This window comes from Martes martes (genome assembly GCF_963455335.1).
Source record: "Martes martes genome assembly, chromosome: 4".
NCBI lineage: Eukaryota > Metazoa > Chordata > Mammalia > Carnivora > Mustelidae > Martes > Martes martes.
Genome location: NC_137891.1, coordinates 75,075,270 through 75,096,728, shown reverse-complemented (window position 1 = coordinate 75,096,728; position 21,459 = coordinate 75,075,270). Strand labels below are relative to the sequence as shown.

Below are 21,459 nucleotides of genomic sequence, written 5' to 3'. Positions count from 1 at the left end.
TCACTCTGAAGGTTCTAGGGGAGAACCCTTCCTTGCCTGTCCAACTCCTGGTTCCTTGTGCTCCCTGGCTTGTGGCAACAGTGCTTCAGTCTGTCTCTTTCCTCACAGGCCTGGTCCTCTGCATCCGTGTCTCAAATCCCCCTCTGCCATTACCTTGTAAGACACCGGTCTTGGACACCAGTCATTGGATTTAGGACCTGCTCTAAACCCAGGGTGGGACTCCATGGTGAGATCCTTAACTAATTGAATCCACAAAGACTCTGTTACCAAGTAAATCATGTTCCGAGGGTCCAGGTGGTCATGAATTTGAGGGGGGACTCTACCTGACCCAACACAGTTGGCTATACTCTGAGCACTCTGAAGTGCTCCTCTCTAGCTCAATCTGCTCCCCAAGCTGAGTGCTTACTCGGCATCTCCACATGGATGTGTATCAGGCATGTCCAACTCAGCACAGCCTGAACTGAGCACCTGTCTTTCCCCCTCCAGAACCTGCCCATCCAGAGCGTTCTTCCCTTCTGGTGGAGGGAACTTCATCCTTCTAGGGCCCAGACTTGAAGTTATTGTTGACCCTCTTCTCCCGCATTGCACATCCAATCCTTCTGCAAGTTTACCACGGATTCATATTCCGAACTCCTCCACCGCTGTCACTCTGACCCACGTCCCCTGCTCTCTCTCAAAACAAATTACTGAGGAGCTGCCTGATTGGTCTTGTGCTTCAGCTCTTGCTTCCTCCAGAGCCCACGGGTGATGCGGCAGCCAGAGCACTGCCCTCAAAACCTAAATCAGATCAACGTCCTCCTCTTCTCAGCCTCCAGTTGCTCTTTGCCTCCCTGGAAAATGGGCCAAAGACCCCACAGTGGCTATCTGCCTGCAGTGATAGTCTTGCCATAGACCGTCTTTCAGAAGTTCCATCATTTAATAAATGTTTTATTCTTTTATTTGTGTGGAAGTCTGGGTGACAGGCCTTCCTGGACTTGCCTTATTGTAAGACTCCCTTGGGCCCTTGTTTAAAATCTGTAGGTTTCTGGGTCCTTCTCTTTGAGATCAGTAATGAAGAAGCAGGGCCCAGGACAAGCTGTAGATGTCTTGGGGGCTTGGGTATGTCTAGATAGCATTGCCCTTGAGAATTTGCTGACCTAAGTGAGTGATCGTTTTTCGAGGTCATACATCTTGAAAAGTTGACCCTTGGACAACACAGGCATTATGGCCACTGATGACCCCCCAGGCCCCTGAAAATCTGTGTATAACTTGTGACTCCCCCAGATCAAAGCCTTACTGATAACATAAAGTTGATTAACACATATTTTGTTATGTTATACATATTACATACTATATTATGATAAAGTAAGCTAAGGAGAAAAAAAATGTTATTAAGAAAATGATAAGGAGGGGGCAGCTGGGTGACTCAGTCAGTTAAGCATCTCCCTTCAGCTCAAGTCATGATCCCAGGGTCCTGGGATAGAGTCCCACATCTGGCTCCCTGCTCAAGGGGGAGGCCTGTGTCCCCCACTCCCTCTCCCTCTGTGTGCTCACTCTCTTAAATAAATAAATAAATAAATAAATAAATAAATCTTTTTTAAAAAGAAGAAAAAAAGAAAATCATACTGAGGATACATTTGTAGTACTGTCCTGTATTTATCCACAGAAATTCACATATGATCCCATGCAATTAGAACCTGTGCTGTTCAAGGGTAAAATGTCCTGCCACTTTTCCTGTGGCCAGTAGGGAGGATTGAATTTCTCTCCCTCCTTTGAGATCATGAAGACCAGTGACTCTTTCCTCTGGTCATCAGGCACAGAGGAATTCTACATGGTAAACAAAATACTGGACAGTGCTTTTCCCCTAGATTTAGCCATTCCGGCTTCCCCTCCTGCTCCCATACCCTCAGGAAAGGGAAAACGACATGAGAGGCATCCTTCACGGGTTCCGTTCATAAATGCATGTTATTTTGGAAACTTATTTCAGGAGGGTTGAAATATAAAGATTATGGCAAATCTGTCTCAGGTATATTGGAATTTATCAGATCTCATGGTAGGTTTCTTCAAATAGGTCACAGGAAAAATAAGTCAGGGATTAATTTCAGAGCTAGAACTCAGGCTTGCCTGGGAGTTCTTTCCACCCAGTGAAACACAAGTTCTCTTAAGTATTTTGTTGGAGTTGAAATAAGGCACCGGTGACTATATATTTTCTTCAGTTCTTGGCTGTCAGACATAGGGTATGTCTGTCAGCCCCACGGGGAAGTCAACTCCACAGGGTTAGGGACTATGTTCAGTTGCCCACGGCACCCGGAACAGGATGAGGCTCCCAGCGGGCAGCCTGAACGGGATGCAAATAAGTGGAAGATGGTCCTCAAGGTTGTCTAATGGAAGACCCTGCCTCAGAACGACAGTGAACTTCAGTCTTTTAACATACTGAGAGTGTCCTGTGAAGCTACAAGTGACTAGACACTCAGTTACACCCCTAGCTGCTGTCAACTTGTGGCATCTGTATGTATGACATAATCATATAAATGAGTACGCACTTAGTGAATAACCCTGGAGGTCTTTCAAGGTTCCTATAGCACAAAACAAGTATTTATGCTCTGGGATATTCTGAGAAAATGTGATCTATATCAGATCTCATTTTTTTTTCTTTTTACATAGAGGTTTTTTTTCCTTTTAGAAGTCAGTGCAGGGGCGCTTGGGTGGCTCAGCGGGTTAAGCATCTGTCTGCCTTTCTGCTCAGGTCATGATCTCAGGGTTCTGGGATCAAGTTCCACATCGAGCTCTCTGCTCAGCGGAGAGTCACTTCTCCTCTCTTTCCCTGTGATCTCTCTCACTTTTCCCCTCTCTCAAATAAATAAATAAAATCTTTTTTTAAAAAGTCAATACATACTTATGATAGAATTATTGAAAAAAATGAAAAAAATAGTGTTCAGATCTTATTCTCTTGTAAGCATTTTTGTGTGTTCTTATGCTATATTTCAGTTTTGTTTTATTTGCTCAATGACTTCTTAAATATCATATCGATGGTGGGTTAAAAAAGAAAAGTCCAATTATACTATAGCTTAGAAACTAAAAACCTTATACCCCGATTCCTTGGTCCTAATTTTAACAACACAAATGCATCTTTCCAGGTACCAGCATAGATTATGGCCATTCCTCCCCAGCCCCCATGGAAATCCACCATATGTATCGTGGCGCAATTCTATAACATACCTGAGCTATTTTTTGTTTATATCAGTGTAGAACGATCCCTCTCATTCTTTTAAAGCCACTTATCTCTGTTCCTCTCTGGATGTCCTGTGATGTATTTAACTGTTGCCTTATTGATGGACATTTGTGTTATTTTCTGGGGCTTCCTTGTTTTTGTTTTTACTGTAGGAAAATGTATATGGGGAAGAGCCTTCTCTGCATGTTTGTATACTTGTGCAAGTGTGCTTGGATGATAAGTTGTAGGTTGTAGATCTGCCAAAAGTGTGTATACATTTTCAGCTTTAATAGTTATCTCTGAACGTCTTTCCAAAAACATGAGGCTGTCTTTAGCTTCATCCCCTTGCCCAAACTGGGTTTTGTTAGCATTCTCTGATCCAATCCGATAAGTCAGATTTAGTAGTCTTTATTACAACTTGTGTTTATTTAACATAGATGAGGTCAGACAGCTTTTTCTGTATTTATTCTTTGCAGTTCATTTTTCTGGAAACTCTTTCTTTAAACTTTTGCTCATTTTTTCGGTTAGCTCATCACCATCCATTTTAAGTATTTCTAAATGCACATTTGATTTGTTTTGTATGTTCTGTTTTATATGTATTGGACTGAATATTACTATTTTTCATGTTATGAAAAATCCTTCACTAATATGTCTATATCTTTATAGTACACTATTCTACTCCTGTGATTGTATTGCGATTTCCTTAACAGTCCATTACAGATAACATAAGAAGAGTCTGCAGTGCTCACCAGTACAAATAAAAACACAAACTGTTTCTGTGGACAAACCTTTACTTATTTTATTTCCCCCGTCTTTCCCCTGCCCCCAGTAGCCAGATAACCAGATCAGAACATGCGTGTTTGTAAGTCTCTTCATATTCCCAGCTTGTTTTCACTGAGCAAAATTTGGCATATGAGTGGAGTGAATTGTTTCTCAGTTTGAGATTTTGGGGGGGAAATATCTGGGTTGCTTCACATTCCACCTCAGAGGCGATCCACATTCAAGCTCAGAGATGAGAGCAGAGCAATTTTTTTTTCTCTCTTTCTTTTCCTCCCTCAGTGGGAGAAGTCGTGAACCATTTGGTTCCTTCTCTTTTCAAGGTGATGAGCAGTAGCGTGGCTCATTAGCCACAGATCAAGGAATAGTTCACTTAGATTGTCGTAGTAACAGCAAAATTAATGCAGCAGAGGGGACAATAAGCAAAGGCTATTTCTAATCCCCGAGTGCCATTTATCCATTATACAGAAGTGGTGAGTCTCTTTCACATCGGCCAGGGCAAGGGACTCTTTGGCAGATGATCCCTTTACCTTCTCAGGCATTTGGTAGAAGGGAGCTAGCTGGTCACGCAGAGTCCGGAAGTCAGCTTCTGCCAAGGTTGGTGGCAGCCTCTCAGCCAGAGGGAGCTGGCCGGCGGAGGACTGCCAGCTGGCGTGCTCAGGGCTGCCCTGGCATACCGTGCTGGCAGCTTCCCGCCACTGGCCCCGTGGCTCCCCAAGATCAAGATCAGCTCTACTGTTTGTCAGTTCGCCATTATGAGCCAAATCTGGGTTTGGGTCTTTCTGTGATTAAGATTAGCAGCAGGAGTAGTCCTGAGAGTAATAATCTCTCATCAAGCATTTTTCCATACTCCTTGTCATTCTCATCTGGGCTTTACCAGCTTGCTACTATTATTAGCACCATTTTACAGGGTGGAAAGCTTGAGGCTTCAAGAAGAAACTCACCCCCGTTTTATATAAACCCAAGCTGAGTCATTCTAAAGTTTCAGAACCCTCATCACAACTGCCCCACTCTCCCGCGGCATCATCAGTAATCCCTCTGCTTCCTGCCAATCCCTAGTTACGCATTCCCATCGTAGCCAGGTTTAGCTGAGGCTGGACTGAGGAACTGCCAACTGGGAAGAAGTGACATGGGAGGAGCTGTGGCTGCTTCGCACTCTGGTCTGGTCCCACCCCAATGTACATGCATGCGCCCATCTGGTGTGCCACCATGAGCTGCCAAAGGCAAAGAGCCTTTGCTGGGTGCTCATCCTGCTTTCCTACAGTGGGAGGCTTCCAGGACAGTTTTATGTGTGTGTGTTTGAGAGGGGAGGGGGGCTAAAATACACAACATAAAATTCACCATTTTCGTCATTTTTAGGGCCCAATTCAATGGCAATAAGTACATTCATGTTGTTGTGCGATCATTACCATCGTCCATCTCTAGAATTCTCTTCATCTTGCGAAAATAAAACTCTATACCCACTAAACTTCCCTTTCTCCCTCCCACTGCCCTTTGACAACCATTCTCTTCTGTCTCTATGAATTTGATTGCTTGACGTATGTAATATGAGTGGATTGTACAGTATTTGCCGTTTTGTGACTGGCTTATTTCCTTTAATATAATGTCCTTAATTTTCATCCATGCACCTGTCAAAGTTCCATTTCTTTTTAAGGCTAAATAATATTTTATTCCTTTTTAAGGCTAAATAATAATAGATCACATTTTGGTTATCCATTCTTTCATCAGTGGACACTTAGGTTGTTTTCACCTTTTGGGCTTTTGTGAAAAATGCTACTATGAACAGAGGTGTACAAATATCTGTTACATATTGTACAAACACCTGCTTTTAATTTTGGTGGTGGGGGGGTATATACCCAGAAGTGGAATTGATGGATCACAGGGTAATTCCATGTTTGTATGGTAATTTTTTTTAAGAATACCCATTCTGTATTCCATATGGCTGTACCATTTTACATTCCCATCAGCACTACACAAGGGTTCCAGTTTCTCCACATACTCACCAACACTTATTTTCTGCTTTTTTGTTTGTTTTTTGCTTATTTGTTTGTCTTTGTAATAGCCATCCTCATGGGTGTGAAGTACTCCAACAAGTTTCCGTAAGAGAACATCTATGGGTATTAGTTGAAAAACGTGTTTTCCTTTTTTGCTAAAGAAGCAAAAGAAGTTTCCTTCATGGAAACTTACCGATTTGAATGTGATATTCATTGATACTGTCAGTGTCCCCCTGAGACATTCTTGCATACTGTGGAATGAATTAAATGTTGACCAGTCACAGGAACCTCACCAGCCCTAAGTTTGCATATAGGAAACTGCCCTCATCTTTGAGCTTTGAAGGTAGTCTGACAGACTGCAAACTTTAACTTGGCCACTTTATAAATTATCCTATTTCTTAATTTCTCTTTGCCCTCCTTGTACCTTCCTATGAGCATTCCACTGTTTTGTACCTCTTTGTAAAGAAAGAAGCCAGTTTGGATGAATGGTTAAGAACACAGATGGTGAGACCAGCCAAACTTGGATTCAAATCCACGTTTATCCAGGAAAAAAAAATTACCTTCTCCAAGACTCAGCTTCCTTATCTGTGAATATTGCCTGCCTCATAGGCTTGTTTTAGGGATTATAAATGCCTGGCCAATTGCCTGGGCGGAGTTAGGGTGCTAGCTATAATCATCACTGTCACCACCCCCATCAAAGTGATATACTTCACTGCTTCTTAGCAGTTTCACTTGAAAGAGAAGAGTAAAGAAAAACATAATAACCAAATAAAGCTAAAACATTTCTAAGGAATTTTCACCCCAAATACAGCAAGGAATGAGCTCTCTGTCCCATCCCTTCCTCTACCAAATTACAGATTGAAGAGCGTAGGACTCCAGTACAGAAAGATCAATGAATATAAATAGAAAAGTGTTTCTACAAAAACTATCAAGGGCTATAAAACAAATGCTGTCGTATTTGTAGTACAGAGGAGATGTATTCTTACTTAGGCTTTCTTTTTGAAAGTTCCCTATTGTCTTTACATTCTATTTTACTGTGGTCATTAAATCGTCTTTAGGTCAGACTGACCCTAGGGGGCTCCCTCATACAAAGGGTCCTCCACATAGACCCAATTTCTTTTCATTGGTTCCATTCCAGCTTACTAATATTATCATTATCATTATTTCACACGCTTCCTAGGACTTTTGAAAGGGACTAAGTATTTGAATTCTATTTTTCCAAAGTGTAGGAAGGTAATATATATCTAAAGAATAAAGTTATTGATGCCTACTAGAACAGGTAAAGCAATAAAACCAGATTTTTATTCTTTCCTGTCTTTTGGCGCTTTTCTTGTTTAATTTCTCTCATTGCTTGTCGAAATGACAAATGTTTTCCAACCAGCCAATTCTAAGACAGGTTGTATTTTCAGTTCCAGATTCTCATTTAGGCTGGAATTTCCTGGGGCAGATTTTAGTTTTGCTTGAGAGATCACATTGAGTCCCTCAATTAGGTTCCTTTCATTCCTTTATTCCCTCCGTCGTCTGACTCAAATGTGGGCTTCTTCTCATTAAAATAAAAAATAACTCACTAAGCAAGATAGCTTGTTATTTGCCAATTTCTCAGAAAAGTGATAGTAATTAGGATGAATCATAAGAACACCAGAGCAAGACTTCCAGAGCAAGACAGTCCACACAAACATTTTGTTATTTGTCCAAATCATCACTCAGATTCTCTGGGGAAAGCAACCCAGTGTGGGTGCCAAGCAACCCATCCACAGAGCACAGGCTTGGGACAGGCTACTGAAGGCTCCGAGCCCGAGCATCTGAATGGGAGAGAGCCTGCTGGAAACTGGATCGTGTACACTGTGTGAGATGCTGGGTTGACACGCTTCTGATTGGTCCTTTGAGAAAAACAGGATGAGATGAGTGACCTCTGTGGTCATTGCTAGCAAGGAAGGTCACTTCCGAGGAGAATTATTTGAGCTCTGCTTTGGTATGTAAAAACATAACTGAGATTTTTTTTCCCCTCTAGAGTTGTATTCCCCATAAAATAAGCCCCATTGGACATTTATCCAGAAGCTTGAGTCCTTAGGTATTTCCTGCCCCAAACAGAACTGTACTGAGGTCTCCAGGTGGCCACTGGCAACTCACTTCTCAGTCAACGTATTTGACGAGGGAAGCTGTGCGTCACTCAGAGCGGGAGCCCTGTTGCCTTCCTCAGAGCAGCCCAGGCAGGGGTGTGTGAAGTGGGTCTGCTGAGCTGCCCGCCATGTTTACTCCTCATTTTAGGAAGAGGAACACAGACCTTCCATCTGAATGTTCATGCGGGAGAAGGAATTCAAATTTGTTAGTTCAGTTCACATGCGTCTGAAAACTTTGGTCTGATTTCTGACCTTGTACTCTGGGGAAAGAAATGTATTTGCAAAGTAAATAGAACTCTAGATTTTGTGTTCCGTCCCCACTTTGGGCATCGTCAGCCTGCACACAGGCGTGATGGGTGTATGCATGTTTGTGTCGTCGAACATGATAAGCAGAGGATGCAGAGGCCTCAGTGCTCTACAGAATGTTGGCGTTCTGAAAGCTTGGCCGTATGCGTCTACGTATTTGTGTGTGTGTAAAATCGCATCTGTACATACGAATATATCAGGAAATAGACATATGCTGGCAACACTACCATGTGGAGTGTGCCGGTAGGGGACCTCTGAGAGGCTGAGGAGGGTCTGAAATCCACCCCTGATCCAGCTACCCCACCAGCCAAGACAGCTGGGTCACTCCCCACTCCCAGAGGACATGGCGCCCTCGACCTTGTTGTGGGCGATGGAGGGACATCTGCTGGGACCAGATGAGCAATTCCTTTTCTTCTGACACAGCATCCAAACAGCCTCTCTGAAAAACTTGCAGCGCATGGGCCTGGAAGTCTGCTCCTGGAGCCCCTGACAAGAAGACTGTCCTTTATCTTGGGGAGTAGCATTTTTGATATGGCCCCTGTGCCTAGAACTTGCACCGGGTACTAGATGCCTGGAACTTCACCAGAGCCCATGTGGGGTTACTGGCTCAGGGTCACTATCTTTTTTTTTTTTTTTTTTTTTTTTTTTTTTTTTTTTTAAAGATTTTATTTATTTATTTGACAGAGAGAGATCACAGTAGACAGAGAGGCAGGCAGAGAGAGAGAGAGGGAAGCAGGCTCCCTGCTGAGCAGAGAGCCCGATGTGGGACTCGATCCCAGGACCCCGAGATCATGACCTGAGCCGAAGGCAGCGGCTTAACCCACTGAGCCACCCAGGCGCCCCTCAGGGTCACTATCTTAATAATTCCTCTCGGCCCTCCCAGGATGGCAGAACACAACACACACACACACACACACACAAGGGAGAAATGTCCTCATCATATATTCCACTGAAGGGGCAAAAAGAGGAACTAGGAAATGTACATTCGCCATGTCTGTGAGCTGAAGGACCTGAGAAATGCAAAGCACACCTAAACGTAAATCAGCTTTAAACCCGGAGTTGGAAAACTTCACTGATGTTGTCTTCTTACACCAGTGCTCTCATCTTGGGTAATGGGGTGGGGGGGGCACTTTTTATTTCAACTTTCCAGTAGCATCACACTCAGACTCTGTCCTACAGAGTTAGGAATGAGCACATGATCATGAGAGACTTGTTTCATTCCTTCGGTAGCCTCTGCAGGGAGTTTACAAGAGTTGAGGTCTTCTCGAGTTTGTACCTCACCGGGCCTGGCTGTGTGAGGCCGCTGTGGTCCAGGATAAAGAGAATCTCTTCATATGATTCAAAACATAAAGATCAAATCATTCCCAAGTCCTCGAGGTAATGGCCCAGCCCCAGAAGCGTGATAGAGAGGGAGGGAGGCCACGGTCCCCTGTCCCCAAGCCGTGAGACTGGAGGAGTCTCTCCCTGAGTGACAGGAAACACAGAGGCTCAAAACACACATGTTGAGCTGTTGATGTACTAGGTCTTCAGCCAAGGCATTCCCAGCACCTCTGTCATCAGGCCCCAACCTTAGCCTGCTCCCTCCTGGCCCAGGCTCCTTACTGCCATCTGTGCTCACCTTACTCATTCTGTGGCTTAAGCTGAGTTGTGTGAGCTTCCTTTCCCAGGCATTATGAGGTTGTAGGTAATGTGTTGAGACCAAGAGCTCCTTCCAGTGTAAGTAGAATTTTTTTTTCTTTTAGATCTTAAAAGAGAGAGCGAAAAAGAACATGAGCAGGGGAGAGGGAGAAGCAGGCTCCCCACTGAGCAGGGAGTCTGATGCAGGGCTTGATCCCAGAACCCAGGGATCATGACCTGAGCCAAAGGCAGATACTTAAACCAACTGAACCACCCAGGCGCCCCCCCACCCATGTAGAACTTTGAATCATAAAATAGCTTAAGTTTAAAAGCGTATGATCTAGTGTGGTGCTTCTGAAACTTTAATGTGCCTGCACATCACCTAGGAATCTTGTTAAAATTCGAATTCTGAATGAACACATCTGGGTCCAAGTCCAAAATGCCACACTTCTGCCAAGCTCCCACTGGATGTTAAGGCTACTCCTGGCCTGAGCATCCTGGCCTCGTATCACAAGGGTCTAGAGTGGTTCTGCACCTGGGTTGCCTGTTGAAGTCACCTGGGGAGGCACCACTCCCGTAGTTCAGGTTTAATTGGGTGAGAGTGAGGCCTGGGTGAGCCAAAGTTAAATACTAGCATAGGATTAAGACTTAACTGCTAAATGCACAGAAGGGAAATTTAGCTGACTTCAAACCACTGCACTAACCTGTGGTGTGACTCTGGGAAAGAAATTTCCTTTCAGCCTCTTCAGAGTTCTAAGGGGAATGACAGATATAATAGGTAGGTCATTAAAATCCACCAGCAAGAATAAGTGAGACGTGGGTAGTTGGTGCCGTGTCCTAGAGGCTCCGTCCGTGCCACCAGCACACATCTGTGTGGGTCAGTCTGCATCCCTAGAGAGGGGCCCAGCACAGGTCCCTCACGGCTACAGCCAAATGCAGGTGCAGGCCCAGCCTGAGATGGCAGCCAGCTTTGGCTCTTTGGGGTTCCTGCCCCCGTCTATATATAGCTATTGGAATGTGACCTAAGGGCCCAAAGACAGGAATGTGCACGCATTACACCTGCCCTGAGGGATTTACATTCCTGCAGGTAAACAGGAGGAGCAGGGGGCCCTGGGACCAGGCAGGATAGCGGAGGGGTGTCCAGGAAGGCTCCATGGAGGAAGTGACATCTCCATTGAGGCCTACGGAATGAGTTGGCCCAGCCCAAGGGCCAAGACTGAATGTTCCAAGCAGAGGCAGCTGTGGAACCAGGTTACAGGATACAGGACAGGAGCTGGTCAACGGGGAGGAGGCAGGAGGGCTGAGCAGGGGCTGGGTCACACAGGGCTGCAGAGCAGCGGTAAGGAGTTCAGACACTGGGCGCCTGGTGGCTCAGTCAATTAAGTGTCTGCCTTTGGCTAAGGTTGTGATCCCAGGGTCCTGGGACCAAGCCCCATGTGGGGCTCCCTGCTCTGCTTCTCCCTCTCCAGCTTCCCCTGCTTGTGCTCACTCTCTTTCTTTACAAATAATTAAGTAAAATCGTTAAAAAAAAAAAAAAAGTTCAGACTTGTCTTGAAGCTAGTTTTAAGCAGGGAGTGACCTGGTCGGACTCGCACAGAGGATTAAAGTATTCCTGCCGAGGGATGCCGTGGCCCAGGGTGAGGGCAGGGACCCGATTCCAGCGTCACTGGTCGGGGCCACACAGCCTGGGTCTTCTGCACTTGACCAGCACTGTTCAAGGGACACGCGTGCTACTCTTGCTTGGAAACGCTGTATGTTATTAAATTGTCATTCTGCAGAAACAAAAGATCTGACCTCTGTTGTTCTTCCTGATGTACGATTTCCTCAGTCCAAAGCGGTGTTCCTCGGGGTCGGTCAGATGCAAACTGCCGGGCTGAAGGGACACTGAGAGACTACCCCCTTGTGTTCTGATTATTATATGCCAGACTTTTGTGGCCGTGAAAATCCCATCTGCCCAATTCCTGCGGCCAGTGTGCTGGCAGCGTAGTACTCTGGTAGCACTGAAAACCCAGCGTACTTCCCGAAGAACTTTCTGAGAAGCAGTCTTGTGACAAGGTTGAGGGTTCTGATAGGTACACAAGGTGTAAGGGGCGGCCTCTGCCCTGGAGGCAGGTGTGACAGCAGTAAGCCCGAGGAACAGCAGGAAAATACGGACAGAGCTCTGATCAGTAGGGGCGGATGGTTTTCGTACAAATCCACCATTGAGGGTGGGTAGAGAGCGAAGAGAAATCAGCCAAGAGGAGTTCAGGGAAGGCCTCCTGGGCAGAAGGTAAATGTAGGACTGGCCAAGGGGAGGTAAGAAAGGCAGTCTGGGGGAGGGTCCAGGAGAAGCACAGCCAAGAAGCCGAGCTCCCTACGAAGCAAAGCAGCAGGGCCTCACTGAAAGGGGGTGTGAACAGAGGGCACCAGTGGGGGAACGTCAGGTCCTCTGAGCTGAGACTGTGGGAATTTGAGGTAGAATCCAGGTGAATACACTCATTCCTCTGTGACAGAATCCTAATTAGAGCTGCCTTCTCACTGCTCACCAGAGCTGGGGACATCGTTCTTTCCTTCCTTCCTTCCTTCCAGATCTTTATCTTTATAATTGGGTAATGTGTTCCCTAAACATCGCATTTTGATTTCCTTAAAAACCCAATTTTCTAGCAGGCAATGAAGGAGGGGTTTTACCTCCCCTACTTTATGGTTCTGTTTAAATCTTGGATGCTTTCCTGCTGTCTTGCTTTGTGGTCAGGGTGAATCTGTTCCTTCTGGAACATGGAGCGGGGAGAACTCAGAGAACCGGTTCTGCGGGCTGCTGTTGATTAACCGGCCTGCATGGATGCTGCTGACCCAAGGACATCCCGTTCTTGATACCCCAGTCACTTAATCATATTAGCATGTCGCCTTCTCCAGCTCTGTTTTCTCATTTTGAAACACTGGGATCATGATACCTGTGTATCTCCGTGCAAGAATTTAATAGGGTCTTAAAAAGATCCCCCCAATTAGAAAATGTCAAGGCATGCAGCTGTGTTAAAAATCACATTGAGATGTGACCCCTATATTGGAGATGTGGGGTGGGGGCAGCTATTTTAATAAAGGACTCAAAATATTGATTGTAATGTACCTACTGTGCTTAAAACTTGGGATGAATAATCCATGAAAAGGTTCAGGAACTCGTACATATTTTGGTTTTCCTGATGGTCCTCTATGATAGTCTACCCTAAACTGAAAATGAGAGCCTCTTTCTGGTTTCAGATTGCAGAGGGAATGGCATACATCGAGAGGAAGAACTACATTCACCGAGACCTCCGAGCGGCTAACGTTCTAGTCTCTGAGTCACTCATGTGCAAAATTGCAGATTTTGGCCTTGCTCGAGTGATCGAAGATAATGAGTACACAGCAAGGGAAGGTACGCTGTCCTCACCATCTTTACTATCTTTACATGTTTTGTTACTTAGTTTTGTTTCTGTCTGTTGTTTTTTTGTTTTTTACAAAGCAATTACAGTGGTCATCCTTAAAAAGAACTCATTTGGTAAAATGTTCCCAGTGGACCATAGTTGCTGTTTGTGGGTTTGTTCTCATGTCTGTTCTTAGAAATTACTCTCCTGATTAACTCCACATACTGTTTGTAAAGTTTACAGATGTTGTCATTTGTATTTCAGTTAAGCAAAGGAGAACAAAAAGAGGCTTGGCAAGTTCAGAATTCTTTGTTTATATTGTATGCTCAAGCTTTTTACCCAAACAATGAAGTTCACTCTTGCTAACTGCAGAGAAGACATTTGCAACAATAATTCTGTATCCTGTATTCTGGCCTTTTCATTGCAAATTAAAACTCGGAAATTATCACATTCAGAGAAGTAAATGTATTGCACTCCTTTATTTAACCGTGTTCCATATTCCACACATATTAAAACACACAGAGAGGGCGCCTGGGTGGCTCAGTAGGTTGGACGTCTACCTTCGGCTCAGGTCATGATCCCAGGGTCCTGGAATTGAGCCCCACGTCGGGCTCCCTGCTCAGCAGGGAGTCGGCTTCTCTCCCTGCTGCTCCCCCTGCTTGTGACCTCTCTCTTGCTCTCTGACAAATAAGTGACTAAAATATAAATAAATAAGATGGCAGCTTGAGAACATCATTTTGATTTGTTTAGCATCTCTTGTGCCTGTCATGTTTCAGGTGATTCTCCTCCTGCCTCAAGATTGCATTCTCTTAGGTGGGTGACAGCTTGTTCTCAGCAATAAGGCAGGTGAAGGAAAACAGTTGGATGAGGGGGAGTGAAAAATAATAGCTAAAACGTAGTGAGTAGTTGCAGTGTGGCGGTCACTATTCTAAGTGCTTTTCTTTCTCTCTTTTTAATTTTAAAGATTTATTTATTTATTTATTTTAGAAAGAGGGAGAGAGCACAAAGCAGGGAGGGGCAGAGGGAGAGGGAGAGAGAGAATCTCAAGCAGGCTGCCCACTCATTGTGGAACCCAACATGGGGCTCGAACCCAGGACCCTGAAATCATGCCTTGAGCCAAAATCAGGAGTCAGATGCTTAACTGACTGAGCCACCCAGGTGCCCCTCTAAGTGGTTTTCATACGTTATCTCATTTATGTTTACAATAACCCTATGTAATAAGCCCTATTGTTGTTGCTATTATTATTATTATCATTCCCGCCTTATAGGTGAGGCCACAGAGAGGTTCAGCAGCTTCTAAGGTCCAAAGAACTAAGCCAAGAACCAAACCCAGGAGATGTAGCCTCAAAGTTCACCAGCTGGAACATAGTCCACTGGCTCTGTTGAATTAGAGAAGCCTGGTGCCTCAGAAAAATAACTTAACTATTCTTTTTTTTCTGAAGATTTTATTTATTTACTTGACAGAGAGAGAGAGAGCACAAGTAGGCAGAGTGAGCGCAGACAGAGGAAGAGGGAGAAGCAGGCTCTCTGCTGAGCAGGAAGCCTGATGCGGGGCTCCATTCTAGGACCCTGGGATCATGACCTGAGCCGAAGGCAGACACTCAACTGACTGAGGCACCCAGGCACCCCATAACTAACTCTTCTTGGATGAGACACGTGGCTTAGTGCAGAGATCCTGGGTTCTAGAATTAAATAGTAGTCATTTCAGGCCCACCATAATAATTACCTTATGTTGGTATTTACCCCTGCCACGCATGCAGGTAAACCCACTTAACTCTGGCACCAACCTTAGGGAAGTTCTGTCTCCACGTTTTATAGATGAAGGTGCCGAGAACCCCCAGAGACAGTAGTAAGTGGACTGCCAGGTTCACACTAAGTTGTGTGACACTCCCCCCAAACTAGGGCCACCCTGCCCCATCCCCCCACCCTGCCCCTTGCTGCCACCCAGCCATGTGGGGTCAATCCCCAGATTGTGCAACAGTGAGTACCCTACATGCCACACCTAGCAGGTCCATGAGGCTGTCTGCTGTCCTTATTGATCTTGTTCAGATTTCCAGTTTGGGTCTAACACCACAAGAAATTCTAAAGCAAAGACCTAATAAAGGCAAGTGTGTTTAAAATCTTTAAAAATGGGGGACGCCTGGGTGGCTCAGTTGGTTAAGCAGCTGCCTTCGGCTCAGGTCATGGTCCCGGCGTCCTGGGATCGAGTCCCACATCGGGCTCCTTGCTCCGCAGGGAGCCTGCTTCTCCCTCTGTCACTCTGTCTGCCTGTGCTCGCTCTCTCTCTCTCTGACAAATAAATAAATAAAATCTTTAAAAAAAAAAAAAAAAAAAAAAAATCTTTAAAAATGGTTGGTGAGAGCCTAACCTTTCCAGTATATAGGGATGGCATTCTGTGCCTGAGTCCCATCCTCGAGGTGTCCCTGCAAGTTACCCCTGAGCCAGGTTTGTCCCTTAGCCCCAGCTTCCCGTGTGAATCTTAGTGTCATTACTCTCTCTCTCTGTGCAGATCATGATGCTACCCAATTCCTAAAAGTAGTAATGTTTGGGCTCAGTAGGTGAAAGCAGGAGATACCTTAACCTGTGAAGTAGTATCTAAATTTCCTATTGGTATGGGCTTACAGAGATGTCCGAAAGAATGTGCGCATCAAGAGATAATTTATATTCCATATAAACATAGTATGGGCTCATTGGAGAACATTTGAACACTGAAGGTACATGCTTTAGGGGCTGCTGTTGAGGGACAAAGACACAAGCTAAGAACAAATGCCTTTACATTTTGTGCCATATTCTTTTGTTTAAAGTGGGCTCGTTATGATGTCTCTGGGAGGATACACAAGAAACTTTGCTTCTAAGGAGGGGGAATGCCCAAAAGGGAAACAGGGGAGGGAGGCAACTATTTTCAGTATGGCATTTTTGTGCCATCTCTGTTCTGTCTTATGTGTGTGCACTACCTATTCGAAAGAAATAGTTAAAATTTTCCCCAAAAGAAAGAAAGTATGAAACCCACATGCCCATGAATTTTTTGGTTCGGCTCAGAGGCCCAAGTAAGACATGTCTTCTCCCTTAGGTGCCAAATTCCCCATTAAGTGGACAGCTCCAGAAGCCATCAACTTTGGATGTTTCACGATTAAGTCTGATGTGTGGTCCTTCGGAATTCTCCTGTATGAAATCGTCACCTATGGGAAAATTCCCTACCCAGGTACTGTTTTATTACCTATTTCCATTCAAGAGGTCTGCAGGAGAAAAAAAGGAAAGTGGCAGGAGGCTTAAAGACATAAACCCATATCCAAAAGCTAAGAGTAATAAGCCCTTTGTTCCAAAAGACTGTCTTGAGTGGAAAGTGTTCTAAAAATGCTTAGACATTTTTCTGCCTTCTTATTTGATTGAGTGCATCTTCTTTTTCCTCCCCTAACAAATTCCACCTCTTAGTGCCCAGAAGGTGCCTGGCACTGTCATAGGTGTTGCATATACGAGGTGGGATTTCAAGGTTAGACCCGGGTGCTTCTCCAAAGCAGGGCACCTGATGAGGGAGGAAACAGACATAGAAATGAGGATTCCCAGTGCTTTTGGATTAGTTTTGAAACTGAGTTTTATACAAAGTACTTTGGAGCCTCTGCCTCTTTGGGAAATAACCACCTCTGTTAATCAGTGAAAGGTCTTTCCCATCTGTTACTTAACCAATGTGAGGATGTCCATTCAGTGTCTCTAGATTGCGAACACCGAAAGCCCTTGGAGCCAGATTGTACCAGCCCTCCCTTTCACCAGGATCTGTGCCTGAATTTGCAAAAAGGAGGATTTCTCCCAAAGTCTTCTTGTTAATGTTAGGCTTTTTACTAAATTGATGGACATGATGAATTTAAAATGAAATCTTTAATGGCCAACTCATTCTCTCTTTTGAAAAATATCTGAGGTTGCCGGGCACCTCCAAGGGGTCCCGGTGCCGCAGTCCCAGCTGCTGCCTTTGAGAGCTGATATTCTAAAGAGTAGGAGGAGACTGATAACAGTCAGGCGACAGGCTGTGAGATGGCACAGTGCCCTATCCAGTGGGTTAAAGATTAGCAAGGAGGAGGAGGGGGGTTGCTGTTTTTCTGCTGTGATCCTGGCAGCAGCAGGTTTGAGGAGAGAGCCACAGGGCTGTCTGGGGGGCTGAGTATCCCACAGAGGAAACAGCCACTGTATGGGATCCTGAGGCCCCGTGGTTTGGGTCTCGATGAGAATTTGCTGGATGAATGAATGACGTGGTTAAGCCATTTAACATCTAGATAGATACCATGCTATGGATGACAAAAACTAGTGGACAGAGCCTCAGTGTAGCCTTCATGCCCCTGGTCACCCTCAGTGCTGTTTGGGGAGGAGCCATAGGGAAGTCGGGGACCAGGGGCCAGCGGGGAGGGGAGAGCCTTTGGGTGGCACCTACACAGTGAGTCAACTGTGCCTTGAAATCCCCCTTGTGCCAACACTTCATTATCTGACTGCCACTCTGCTCTTGATGCTGAAATGAATGGAAACATTACTGGAAAATAGGGAAAATCGGGAAAAAGAAATACTTTCTTGATCAGTCCTAATGAATCTGACATTATATATCTATATCTATAATCTCTATCTGTAAAATAGGGAAAATATTTCTTGATCAGTCCTGATATCTGATATTATGCATCTGTGTCTATGACCTATATCTATCTACAATGATTTTCTGTTCAAATTACATATATAATCTGATATTGGATCAGATAAGCATTTAACTTCATCAGATGATCTGTAATATTTCTGACATGCTCCAGAACGACACACAAACGATACCCATGAGGCTCAGAGAAGGAGACTCTTGCCCAGAACTGAAAACCACTAGCTCCTGGCAGAGCTGCTTCTGAACCCCAGGCCCTTGTGCCTCCCAAAAACCTTGTTCTCATCCACTGTGCTCGATGTCCAGGATTTTAAAATGTTTAGGGTAAAAAATTGTTTAAAAAAAGAAAAAAGCAGTAGAAAAATGGTAAAAAATAAAATAAAATAAAATGGGTAAAGAAGATGTGGTCCATATATACAATGGAATATTATTCAGCCATCAGAAAGGATGAATACCCAACTTTGCATCAACATGGATGGGACTGGAGGAGATTATGCTGACTGAAATAAGTCAAGTGGAGAAAGTCAGTTATCATATGGTTTCACGCCCTTGTGGAACATAAGGAATAACGTGGAGGACAATTAGGAGAAGGAAGGGAAAAGCGAAGGGAGGGAAATCGGAGGGGGAGATGAAGCATGAGAGACTATGGACTCTGAGAAACAAACTGAGGGTTTTGGGGGGTGGGCGGGTGAGTGACCCTAGTGATGGGTATTAAGGAGGGCACGTATTGCGTGGAGCACTGGGCGTTATAAGTAAACAATGAATCATGGTACACTACATCAAGAACTAATGATGGGGGGCACCTGGGTGGCTCAGTGGGTTAAGCCTCTGCCTTCGGCTCAGGTCATGATCTCAGGGTCCTGGGATCGAGCCCCACATTGGGCTCTCTGCTCAGGGGGAAGCCTGCTTCCCCCCCTCTCTCTGCCTGCCTCTCTGCCTACTTGTGATCTCTCTCTCTGTCAAATAAATAAATAAAATCTTAAAGAAAAAAAACCTAATGATGTACTGTATGGTGACTAACATAACATAATAAGTAATAATAAAATAAGTAAAATAAAATAAAAACAGTAGGGCAACTAGAAAGCACTGACCAATCTACTAACTACCCTGGTGGCTTGTCCTTTAAGATACCATCGGGAGCTCTAGATTGGTGATGTAGTCTGGTCATGAGAAAAGTCTCTAGCATTAGGAGATGCAGACAGAACTGAACAATCCTAGTTACATAAATATCAGAGGATTTGATTCACAGGTACCACAGAAATTGGTGAATGATGTCAACACAGGCCATTTCCATCAGTTATAAAGCTGCAAGTGGGAGAGACCCCACTGATAACTGAGTTATCCGGGCATATTTTCTTTAAACAGAAGAGTGCTGGATATGTTAAGTTTGGTTTTTGATTTTTTTAAAGTGGTTTAGAAACCATATGCCTAGCTTTGCAAAATAATGGGAATAAGAGAGAGGAGGGGACAAAACAAAGAGGAAATAAGGAAAGCAAATATAAAGTGAACATGTATTTTTTAAAGGAAATAAAAGACCAAAAGATGAAATATACCAAGATGTTACTATCCTTGGGCAATAAAATGATAGGTTTTATTAATTTTCTTTTTGATAAGCTTCTGAAGTTTCCAGTTTTAATTTTTTTCTAATTTTTAAAAAATTATGTCTTTATTAAATATTTCAGTTCATCTGTAAGTAATAAACATGCTTCAAAAAAATCAGGTAGTACAAAATGACTTTTAATGAAAAATTGCCTCCCTGGCTTCATGCTCCTCAAAGGCATTTACTTGCAGGAATTTTAGTTATTTGTTTTAATATTTGTTGCTCAGAATTCAAAGCATTATACTATTATCTCTTAAGTAAAAAATTTTCCCATTTTACGTATCATTAAGAGTATGATCCCATGGTTCTAATTCAAGAGATACAAAGAAGTATATGGTGGAAGTGGTGTGCCTTTTATTCCTCATCTCCAGTCACCCCTCCTCCCTTTGCCCCCATTGGAACCATTATTATCAGTTTATGGCGAGTTGAACAAAAACATTCTAGAAATATCCATGGAGGCACAATTAGAGGTATACCAAATACACATATTGGCAGGTTGCCAAAACTGATATCTCCAATGGAGAGCAAACTTCTGGGAATAAGAGAGTAAAATACACAATTTTGTCCGTGAAAGTTACCTGTCAAATTCTAGTAGTCAAATACTAAATATGGGGCAGTAGAGGGTAGGAGTGTCATTTCCCATTTGCAGTCCTCTGTGTTGAAATAGATTAGTCAAACAGGTACATCTAATATCCTGAGCTTCTGTGCACACCAAATGTATTTCAGGAGAAGTCTTTTTCTTAACACATTTTTTAGAAAGAGACCTGTACCAATCAATCATAATTTGGGCAAATGCCCCAAACCCTTTGTTTTCAACTACTGTTAGTCCATTTCAATAATTTTCTGTTGAGTTTTAAAATCTTTAGTTCCCCCTCACCCAGGCTCAAAGCTATGAGGAATCCTATTCTTTTTTTTTTTTTTTTAAATATTTTATTTATTTATTTGACAGACAGAGATCACAAGTAGGCAGAGAGGCAGGCAGAGAGAGAGGAGGAAGCAGGCTCCCTGCTGAGCAGAGAGCCTGATGCGGGGCTCGATCCCAGGACCCTGGGATCATGACCTGAGCCGAAGGCAGAGGCTTAACCCACTGAGCCACCCAGGCGCCCCGAGGAATCCTATTCTTAAGGCTTCTCTTGTTCTCATTGATAAGTGAGCACGGAATGAGTAAAGACAGTTCATCATGGTTGCTGCTGTACATGACTTCAGAGTTGGTCCTCATGAAAATTTGAGGCATCAGAGTTAGCATTCTGCTTCTAATCCATACTTAGGACTTGGCCCAAATAGGACTTTTTCTTGAGAGACTCATGACCTAGATAAAATTAAATTGCTAAGTAGGTACCATTATCAATTTTGCTTATGTTGTGAATACTAGTACACCGACCTTTCGCCTAGAAGGTTAAACAAATTCCTGCCCTGGATCTGGCTTCTTGTGCAGCCGAGCCAAAGCGGACGGCTTCTGAATCCCATCCTGTGTCTTGGATCCTGTTTCTTCTATGGAAGAACTCAGCATCTCTCTTGATGCCTGAAATTTCACTGGTCATTGTTATGTTAGGCTGGGTACTTGTTTTGTCCCTTCTATTTGGAAACCTGTAGCCATGAATTCTGGGAAGTTTGAAAATATCCTCTTCTCCATTTTCTGTTCTCTGAGTCCCACGCTGGAAGGTGGAAGCCGCTCTGAGTCTCCTGTCTGCTCTTCTGTTTCTCTCACTCTGCCCTTAGTACTGCTCAAAGGCTTATCTCCTCACCCTTCCTTTGATGAGATGTTTTATGGGAATGAGGGTCTGTGGTGGTCCCTGGCATCCTTGTTAGCACCCTCCTGGGTCAGAGTCTTCCAGGACCTGCCTGTGGGGG

General features: G+C 44.2%; 1 protein-coding gene across 2 annotated transcripts in view; it reads left to right on the top strand.

Annotated features, from left to right (window-relative positions):
* The window catches only part of LYN (LYN proto-oncogene, Src family tyrosine kinase), a 118,788-nt gene that overhangs the window by 91,376 nt on the left and 5,953 nt on the right, over positions 1-21,459 (top strand). For both annotated transcript variants that reach the window (XM_080800660.1, XM_080800659.1), the window contains exons 11-12: positions 13,239-13,392; positions 16,452-16,583. In XM_080800660.1, the coding sequence (XP_080656786.1) occupies positions 13,239-13,392; positions 16,452-16,583 (286 nt within the window). The remainder of the gene's footprint in view (positions 1-13,238; positions 13,393-16,451; positions 16,584-21,459) is intronic.